Source organism: Necator americanus, chromosome IV, assembly GCF_031761385.1.
Source record: "Necator americanus strain Aroian chromosome IV, whole genome shotgun sequence".
In the NCBI taxonomy this organism is placed as follows: domain Eukaryota; kingdom Metazoa; phylum Nematoda; class Chromadorea; order Rhabditida; family Ancylostomatidae; genus Necator; species Necator americanus.
Window position 1 is genome coordinate 4,574,342 of NC_087374.1, and position 10,123 is coordinate 4,584,464.

At 41.2% G+C, this 10,123-nt stretch overlaps 2 protein-coding genes across 4 annotated transcripts; both read right to left on the reverse strand.

The window, feature by feature from the left end:
• Positions 1–2,560, reverse strand: RB195_000380 (uncharacterized protein; the record flags this gene model as incomplete). Its single annotated transcript, XM_064196686.1, has 4 exons — positions 1–62; positions 964–1,078; positions 2,212–2,323; positions 2,436–2,560. 4 exons carry the CDS (start codon positions 2,558–2,560, stop codon positions 1–3), a joined length of 414 nt encoding a protein of 137 aa, XP_064052567.1.
• Positions 2,561–4,909: 2,349 nt separating this feature from the next.
• Positions 4,910–10,057, reverse strand: RB195_000381 (uncharacterized protein; the record flags this gene model as incomplete). Of its 3 annotated transcripts, XM_064196687.1 has the most annotated exons (7): positions 4,910–5,017; positions 5,087–5,254; positions 5,319–5,468; positions 5,526–5,688; positions 6,401–6,468; positions 7,984–8,014; positions 8,636–8,649. In XM_064196687.1, 7 exons carry the CDS (start codon positions 8,647–8,649, stop codon positions 4,910–4,912), a joined length of 702 nt encoding a protein of 233 aa, XP_064052568.1. The 3 variants fall into 3 exon arrangements, with proteins under 3 accessions (XP_064052568.1, XP_013298313.2, XP_064052569.1); XM_013442859.2 differs by lacking the exons at positions 7,984–8,014; positions 8,636–8,649 and adding an exon at positions 10,049–10,057; XM_064196688.1 differs by lacking the exons at positions 7,984–8,014; positions 8,636–8,649 and adding an exon at positions 7,128–7,196.
• Positions 10,058–10,123: the final 66 nt, after the last annotated feature.

The window sequence follows — 10,123 nt, forward strand, 5'->3', positions numbered from 1 at the left end:
CTACAGCTCTCCCTTACGATCGATCTTCAATAGTTCAACGTCGAATTTTAGGGGAGCGTTAGCTAAAAAAATCGATAGAACAACGACATGACCACAAGCGATTCTTATGAGAAAAAGAACCAATATATCAGAAGAGTACCATATTTTCTGTTATTAAAGGACAGGAAACCTAACATTTACCTAGTCCACCTAAGCCAATACAGCACAGTAGTTCTCTTATTCCAAAACAGAAAGAAATGAAAAGATGACTCAAAAGGAAACTGGCTTTTTGATAGTTCGGTTTTCTCTCTAACTTGTTGCGCCTGAGAGACTGACATGCTGAAGTAATTTGCAGATGTCAAAGAGATGTGAGGCTCAGGAGAGGTGATGCTGCTCCACTGTTCTGGCATTATCATTGCAAGAGTTATTAACAGGGGCTCGAGTATACTGTTGATGAACTGGGGTCGATAAATTGGTACCAGACTTGTCTGGGAGGATGAGAACACTGGCTTGACGTATCGGAACCACTAGATATTGTAAGGCTGCACATGCGTTCATGAACATCAAATCTACTATAAACAGTTTAACTTGTTGGATCGCGGTGTATTCACAGATCCCCTTCACTGCCTAGCGATTTTTCAGTGAACGGTATATAAGCTTACTATTTCAGCTAATTTTTGCAAACGGCAAGAAACACGCTCTAACTGCACATCCTCCACCTGTGCATAAATGACTCCTTCAAAACACTGGCTTCTTCACAAGTAAGGTAAGATTTTTTTTGCAATGTTCTTAACAGTCAGTGACCAGACTCGGCAAAATATACGAAATAGATGAAAGTTAAGATAGAGTACCCTTCATATTCCTCTTATTTCAACAATAAAAGACATAATCGGTTTTCAGACCTACATAGCAAAAATAAAGAAAACTCGTAACATCAAAACGAGGATCGAAGAACCGAGATATACGAACGAAAATGAAACGAACCAGGTATTTTTGGAGGAGATCCACGTTCCCCGTAAGCGAGATGAGCAGGAATAGTGAGAATACGACGTTCTCCAACACACATGTTCAAAAGTCCCTGATCCCAACCTTTGATTACCTGAAAGCAGTGAGGATCGTTACAACATCTTTGTGCCAAGAAACAGTCAAAAAGAACACTACATACAGTCGGTTTAAAATGTGTTTTACCATGACGACGCGACATATCGGTGAAAATGTGAATTGAAGTCTCTCTACAGTATGCAGAAAACTCTCTGGGTCTCTCTTTTTTTCTTAACTAACAAGCTAACTAGCTAACTGTGCACAGTTACACAAAAAGTAGGGGTGAAGCTTCCAGTTCCTGAAGAATGAAGTCTTTCATGACAGGTTTCGGAATCAGGAGAAGCTTCTAAATCGCATTTCAAAATTTATCTGGCAAGACCTTTTTGCCGTAAGGTCAACATCACATAGATCGCGCAATCTGCTGTCGTCTGCTTTCATTTCGACTATTTCCGGTTTACTTACTGATTCTTAGCTTTGCTCAGTCGATAAAAACTGTTTTTTGATGTCTGTAGAGAATAATCGGGTTAAAACAACCTGATGTCTAGTGTAGTTCTGCAACTGCAGATGGCTTCAGGAATGTAGTGTTTTCTTCATGGTTCTGTTTTTCTTTATGCAGAAGCACTTTATCCTGGGTTACTTTTCTCACTTGTTGACTGTGTAGTTTGAAACCACGGAAAATAAAGGGAAATGATGGAAGAAAAATTAGCTCTGAAATGTGGAAAAAAAGATTTGTTCCCTACTCTAAGTGACATTTCATCTGCTGATGTTACCGTGAATTTGGAGTATGTGTATCAATGTTCCAATTCGACTAAGAGAGATAATCATGACCTTTTTTACTACTAATATTTCTGGTTTCTTCATATTCAAGTTTCGGACTCAGTTGGACATCGCAAAGGCTGAAACCGGTCTCAAAAATCTAGACATCAGAAACTGATCTTCTCCATCAGGAAATTTCAATTGTAGATGATCAAATGATCATGTGATTATCGACTGAGGTTATTCCTCATAAAAGAGTTTCTCATCTCTCTTCGCTTTCTTAACGCGGACGAATTCAAAACAAAGAGCGGATTTCCAAGCAGCCCTGAAGAGCATTCAGCACTTAGTAGCTCCCATAATAAATACCATAGGTTTAGCATTCTATAAGAGAAACAGGGAGGATAGCGTGAATAACCATTACTGCGAAAACCAAACCTGTCCCATTCCTAATGTGAAGGTGAACTCTTGATTTCGAGTGCGACTTGAGTCAAATTCTGTCCCGTCCAAAAGAGTACCAGTGTAATGCATGTGCAGAACATCGCCTTTCCTAAAAAAAAAATTACACCTCAACACTGCAAGGAAGAAGTCCCACACGTGCATACGAAGTGTTTATTTGGTACGGAATACAAGAACATGAAATATAATGCATAAAAACCTGCCTCGATTTTGTTTCGCACGACTCTGCTCTCTTCTTGATACCTATCTGCAGTTTGTCAACCTTCTTCTCTGTGCCGATGACATTTGCTACGCATACGAGAAGAACAACGACTCCTACCGTCCTCATCGCTCACAAAATGAAAGGGAACTGAAGCGCGACGAGATAAGGCGAGAGAACCAACGCGATTACGCGACATTTGATTTCAGGAGGTCCGCTGTAGGACCAGCGAATCTCTGTTCTAAAGCCTCTTCGCGGCATAGCGATGTCGGCGGCGAACACTACCGCGTGTGCATGTTGTAGATTTAATCAGAAGATGACTAGATTATTTTCTCATCAGGTGCTATGTGCTCGAGAGGTAATCGGTGGACACTTTAACATTGACCTTGAAGCGCGGCAAAGGGGTGAGTGGAGAGTGATAGAGTCCTGTGCTGAGAATACTTGGGAAAGGTTCGTGTTCATACGTTAACGAGCATTTTGCTGTGAATTGTGAATTGAAGTGTAGTCTCCAGTGATGACGTAGGCCGTCGCTGCTGGTATCATTTGCTAGGATGAAACCGAAATTATTCAGTCAATTACTGAACCACTTTTAAAAATCGCCTTTCTTCTATTGTTGGTGCTATTATAGAGAGTTTTTCAGGAAACGTGATTCGAAAAGCACACCAAGAAACTAGTTGCGATAGATTAACGGCCCTTCGGCACTACTACTAGTTAAGGTAGCGTCTGAAGAAATTCGTTTGCACCTCTTCAGGAGTAGGTAGGGCTCATGACTTAGATTGTTGGTATCGTAAAGAAAATGAAAGACACTTCCTAACAGTCGAGAAAATGGCGAAAGGATTTAGAATTCCAGACTGACCAATACAGTTGACAAAGCAGCACTTGGCACCTCTACGAATGGTGAAATAGGAGGGCGAAAGGTGGATTACTGATGAAACTACGCAACAAAAATAACCCTTTCCTCCCTTTCATTTCATTATTCGTACAGTCGTAAAGAGTTGCATGCTTGTTAGTTGCAGTTTTACATTGCTAGGATACACAGTCGCGATCATCCTGATTTCTTTCTGGTGACTGATTTTCTCATTTATTCATCCATTCATTCAAATCAGAAGACAAATTTGAGATATAGCGCGTTTCTGCGTGATATAACGGAATCTAAGGTGATTATTTTGTGGACTCGCTACGTTGGTGATCGAAAAGTAGGCCTAGAGTTCTGTCCGTCTAAATGTGGAAAAATTTGGCCGCTTAGATCGTGGCTCGAATCGCTCATTCCAGGCTCTAGAGAAAAGGATTTGCCGAGGCGTCAGACGAATAAAATCAATTAACAACTTTGTGCATAGCCAATTAAAAATCAAAATAACGTCTTATAAACGAGGTTCATGAAAAGCAGAATTTTCCATCAATGATGGGTTGATATGACATAAGAAGTGTTGGTTTCACTGTTTTTTGTAATTGAATACACGAAAACACATCTTGCTTTATTTATGAGTACAGGTTATGAACAGGTAGAATCTACAACTTTCAGAAATACAATACATGTATATGGTTATTGTAAGCAAACGCAAACAGAAACTAACCTCTTCCAGTAATAAAGTCAATAAGGTAGAAATATTATATCCATTAAAGTTATAAAACATGTGAAAACGAAATTAAGGCTTCATTTCCAAGTGTAACATTTCAATGGAGAGTAGATCACAGAAAAAAAGAACGTGGTTGGTCGTTACTAATACTCTTCGCGGCTAAACAACAGCAACAACAAGCAAATGCTTCACGTTCTTTTTTCTTACGAGAATGACATGCAGTATGTACACAGAAAAGTACAGAATTTGCACACCAAGTGAACTTAAATCTCAGTCTAGATCTCTAACACATGCACTTAAAGGACCCGTGGAACAATTTATGTCAGCAGTGTTGCGCCGATATCGTGTGGGATGTAGCAATTACGTAAATGCCAGGTTTTGTCAGAAAAACAGAAACTTATAAGATTAAACTTCTGGTCAAGTGTTAGCTGGATTTGGAGTAGCGTATTGTTCTCCATTACTATCACTATAATCAAACAATTTAGTCGACGGTCCAATAACCTCGTATACTGCTCATTTTCCGTGGCACTTCTATAGTGTTCTCCTAGTGTGCGATGGAAGTCGTGAAAATTGTAAGCTCTCAGGTTTCTTAATATTGTTCCACGAGTCTATCTGTATCGTTCATAGTGCTGATCAGTACGATAAACATGGATACCATATTGCAAAGGGCCAGTGGTGCCGCAACGTAGCGACACGCAGTTGCTGGCCAATGGAAGAAGAAACCTGGACAAACTACCCGAGAGAGCTTTTGGCCTAATGAACAGTCAATTCAAGATCGGACCAGCGAATTCGCCAGAGTATTTGAAACAACATAAATGAAAGAGTGTAAAAACAACTGGCACAAAAAGAGAGAAAAGCAAACCATTTCCGAGCATCACGCACAAATGCACGTTTTTAAAACCTACACCTCCTTTGGGTGATTTTTCTCTTCATGTTGCAACTTTGACTTCCAAAGTTCCAGCTCTGTCTTGTACCTTTCCGCCATCTTGGAAGCTTTAGCGATATAAGGCTAGAAAGAAACGATACGAATGCGTCTGAAAACTAGGGGAACTTAACGAAGAGGCAACCAGGTCCTTACCTCTTTGGCAGATTCACTCATAGCTTTCCACTCGGCGCTAATGCGTTGCATTGTATTCACAACAGGTGTGACAACACCGCCTTTTTTCTTCAATTGGTTGAACTGTTCCTGTACGAACAGATTGTACGCGGAAGGTGCCCGTTCAGGATGTCCGGTTTTCTCCCATTTCTAAAAATAATTACTTTTGAGAGAAGTTTGATGAGTAAGAATTAAAAAAAAAGACAGAACTTACATCTCTTCTTTCTCTCCGCTCTTTTCTTCTAGCTTTTTCCTCCTTTTCTTCCAGAGAAGAAGAGATTCGCTCTTGCTTCTCCTCATCACTCAAGGCATCGAATTCATGCATTTTATCGGCACGATACTGTTTTGCAAGTTCCTCGTATTTCTGTATGATGGACTGCTGTTAAATAGGAATAAATGTAAAAAATGACAATAATATAACCTTTCTTTGAACTACATCTAGGGATTTCCAAGCAGCAGCAGCTTCTTTCATCGTTTCTTTACCTTCTGAGAGGTTTTTGGGAGAATGTTTTGCAAAGTGTTCCTTTACAAAAATAGCACATGGTCCCATGGTCATTCCAGTGACAGGATACTTCTGCTTTGTCCTAGAATAGTTAAGGGAGAGTCAGCACTAACGAGAATTTTTTGTTTTAAGTAACGCAAAACAAAATCTTGAAACACGCTTATTCTCAAATTACAAAATTTATTTCACTGCATCCATTGGTCTGACCCAACTTAACAATTTTGGATCCAAACTCTACCAACACTGAGGGATTGGCGCCATGAACTCCATGAGCCTAAGTTAGCTTCCATCGAAATTGATAAGGATTGTAAAAACAGTAAAAAAAATGCCACTGGCTAGAACAAGTGGTATTCGAGAGGCAGCCATTAACGGTAAAAAAAAACAACAACAAATGAATTCGTTCTATTTCCGATCAAACAATATAAATAGGGGCGTTATCTTGGTTAAATAACATTTTCCTTCCGCTCGTGAACGGTATCTGTTGAAGTTCAGCTGTTATTCAAGATCCCCCTGCAACTATCTGCGCATAAGGAAAAGTGTATAAGAAAAACAGAAGACTCCAGGCACAACTCTGTTGGTTGTAGATTAATGAGTGGAAGCGCAGATACATAACTTATTTCTAATTTTGCCTCAGAAGCGTACCTAACGCTTTTCTTCTTTTTTTTTCTTGCTAGTAGTGCTTTTTTTTCGCTCTGCATCGATGCCCGAGTAGCTGCGTAAAGGGATGAAAACAACTCAACAAGCAACCAGCTTATTTCAGATAGTTATTTCTGTTAAACAAAAACAGAACTTACAATGCCTTTGGTTTTGAACTTGCTAAAAGGCGATTGCTGAAGGAAAGAAGCACATGAGGACGCAACATCTGAAATGAAAGCGTCAATTAGTTTTACAACCAGAAAGATATACTGCGATAGAAAGAAGCAAGAGGATGTTTCCGAACTGTGAGAGAGAGAGAAAAAAAAAAACTAAAACTGTGAGAAAACTAGAACAAGAGTAGGAACATCCCGAAAAAGTTGTAGCTCTAGTTCAATTCGCAATAAAAACACTAGTTTCTCACACTGTGGATGATGTGGGAAGCGCATCCATGCGCATTACTAAGGGATGCGTGACTTTGCAACAGTAGTACCATAAGAAATCATGGAGAAGGTTTATGCAGTATGTTTAAGTCACAATTTCACTACGTATGCGCATAATCTTATAGAACCCCTACCACTTTCCAACAATGCTTTTTCCTGGATTGTGAAACTAAAACAAGAGTAGGAACTTCCCAAACAAGTTATAGCTCTAGTTCAATTCGCACGAAAAATACTAGTCTTTCGCACTCTTCTTCATGACTGCTTTATTCAAACGGAATAATCATGAGTCGTTTATATAATAATACCCGGAGGATGAACCCTAGCTTCCAGAAGGCACGAAATACAAAAATCTGAGGGACGATGCTAAAGACTGGACCTGAAACCCGAAAAGTCAAAGCGGAAGCCCTGAAGTAGGATTACGCATATGTACAACAGTTAAACTCACCGAATCGCTCTGAGCCGCGGATTTTGTTCCGGCGGCTGCATCACGGCGCGTTGCGCTAGCGCGCGGCATTTCATTAGGGGTTATGCAGGGTTGGCTGGTGCAGAACAGTCGGTAAGAGTTCCCGCTGCGTGCACGGCCGATCGGAGGTTCGAGTCCGTCCCAGTCCCAATTAAGCCTTTCATCTTTCCGCGGTCGACAAATTGGTCCCAGCCAGACTTGTCTGGGAGAATAAAATCGCCGACTTGACACATTCATCCGCAAATCATTGTAAAGCTACGCACGACTTCACAAACTTCAAACGACTCTGAGTTAAAGACAAATGCGTAGGCGGGTCCCAATAAGGATTGATGGACTTCGTTTCGTTTATCCTTTACTACAATTTTACAGCGATCTCGTGATTTTGTGATTAGAGTATCATCGTCATGCACCTATCATACCCCCTTACTCTTTATGAAACAAATGAAACAAAAAAGTCCGCCTTTTCCCTTACATGTGTACCAAATGCGTGAAATAGGCATAGAAACTAAGAGAGGACGTGAAAAGAGCAGCGCATACTTAGGAATTTTATCATCGGTGATCTGTTGTCGATTTCGCAATACCCAGTTATTAGTTTTCGAAGATAAAAACTTCAACTTTTTCCTGCAATCTGTACAATTTTATGAAACACTTCTGCAAGAACATCCAATATATATGAAATCATGTAAAAGTTCTTAAATTGTTCTCCAGCGAATCACTTCTGTTCTATTTGTTGTGAAGAATAACACAATTATGTTTTGGCTAAAATTCATAACATCATGCAAAAGTTCTTAAATTGTTTTCAAGTGAATCAATTCTTTGCACGGACTGTAAGAGGTACCGTATCACGAAGCTGACGGTGTTGGCCCTCTCTGGAAAAATACAGAGTTCGAGGTGTAGATTAATAGTAATAGCGTGGCCCCGCTCAGTCCCTTAACCGTCCTGAAAAGGGCGGAAACTGCCTTATTTTCTAAGAATTATGTAAGAATGTGTCACCCTTATATAGTTGGTTCAAAACGACATGAAGCACGGACCGCTACGTAAGTGACCGCGCTCGGAAGCGGTGCGGTCAAGACAGCGGGTGGAATCGAGGTGGGACCATGGCGAACTGCAGAGGTGAGTGGCGCCAGTGAGGATCCTTACGCGATCCCAACCGCTACGCTCCACCGCTCCGCTTCCAGCGCAGCCGCTTGCGCAAATGTCCGTGCTTCATGTTGTATTGACCCGACTATACACACTTCAGTTCCCTCAGCAATAGGCTGCCGAAGAGACCTCATTAATTTCCGACCGCTCGGTCGTGGATGCGGCGCGCACAATTCTGGCGCGTTTTCACGTACCTCGTAGGAACAAATGCCGTTTTTCAGGACGATTCGGGAGTACCAAGCAGGGCCATGCTCATATTTGTAATCTACACTCCAAACTCCATACTCTATTTGCCCACAGAAACCCCAACATCATCAGTTTTGTGAAACGTTGGTTTTAATGTGACTCACTTTAACATTTTCATTGCAGAAAGAACAGATGATAACTGGCGGTAAATATTCGTCAATGTTTCGTTCCTCTGTGTGGGCTAAATCCGCTCAAAATGTTGAATGTCGCACCACAAAACTCGCAGCTATGCACATAAGGTATAGCAATAGGGAGGAGTTGAACCCTCATCAGGTGATGGGAACCTAGGTCATGAGGTGCAGCTCAAGTGACGAGGATCAAAAGTGGAAGTGGTCCTTTCGTCAGCTGTCTAACAGTGAAGAAGATAGGAGCACCGGCTTCTACCATCGTATCAATTACTATACACTAACTTTCTTGAGGCGGCAGCTTCCCGACTCTTTTTCTAAATCTTGATTCCCGCATTTTATTTTTCTAGTATCCATAGACGTAGAGAGGGTACCTTTGGAGTCCTTTATCTTTATCTGCAAATATTTAACTGGGCATTAATGACAACACTAGAATCAGAACAATATCACCTGTGATACAAAAGGAGAAACAAAATAGGGCAAAGAACTAACCTACAAGTAACATTCATAAAGTAGATTAGAAAAATATTCGTGAAGAGCAGACAGAAAAGTTCTAGTTAAAAATCTTTAAGGTCCAAGACATTTTGTGCTTCATTATGCTGACAGTAATTTAAAGAGGCTATCAGGTAGGAACTTAGATGCCGCTGCTCCAACCCCCTTCACTTCTGGACGGTTGGCAAAAGGACCCCTTCACTTTTCGACAGTTGGCGAAAGGATCCTCGTCGCTTGAGCTGCGCCCTTTGAGCTATACCCTTTTCACCTAAGGGCCGGTTCATCCCTATCGCACGTATGGGTAGAATCGTTCTCCCCTCCACATCATCCAATGGTTCGCATGATCATATATATGCGACAACAAAGGATGGCAGAGGATATAACCAACGGTGTCAAGGGAAATGTGAGGAAGAAGAAAAATGTTAAGGTGCATTGTTAAAATGCAATTACACGTCACAATGTTAAAGAAACATTGTGACATGTAATTGCATGCATTGGAAGGTACAATGTGCAAATAAAGAGGAAAATTTGGGGGAAATAAAGAGCCCCACAATAGGAGAATGTACGCGTACATATAGTCGGGTCGAAACATCGTGAATCACGAGCATAGTTGCGGTGCATTTGCGTACGCGCATGAAACGGCGCGGTAGAAGCAGCACTTGGATGCGAGTTGGGACCGCCGCAAACTGCAGCGATGGGTGGTTCAAGCAAGAGTTTCGCCACGCTCTCAGCCGCTACTCTCCACCGAAGGGTCTAGAGAGAAGCCGCGTACGCAATTGCGTACGTGCCTCTTGTCGTTTTCACCTTACTATACGCCACTAGCAGTTTTGAAACTCAAAATCCACTCTTGGAAATCAAGTGATCACAAAAACGAAAGAAATTCGAAAGAAGAAAACTGACCTCACACATACAGGGTGGTAGAAAAGGCGAATAACTCAAAATAGGAAATTTCATTTTGATGTATGTAGGATGCAC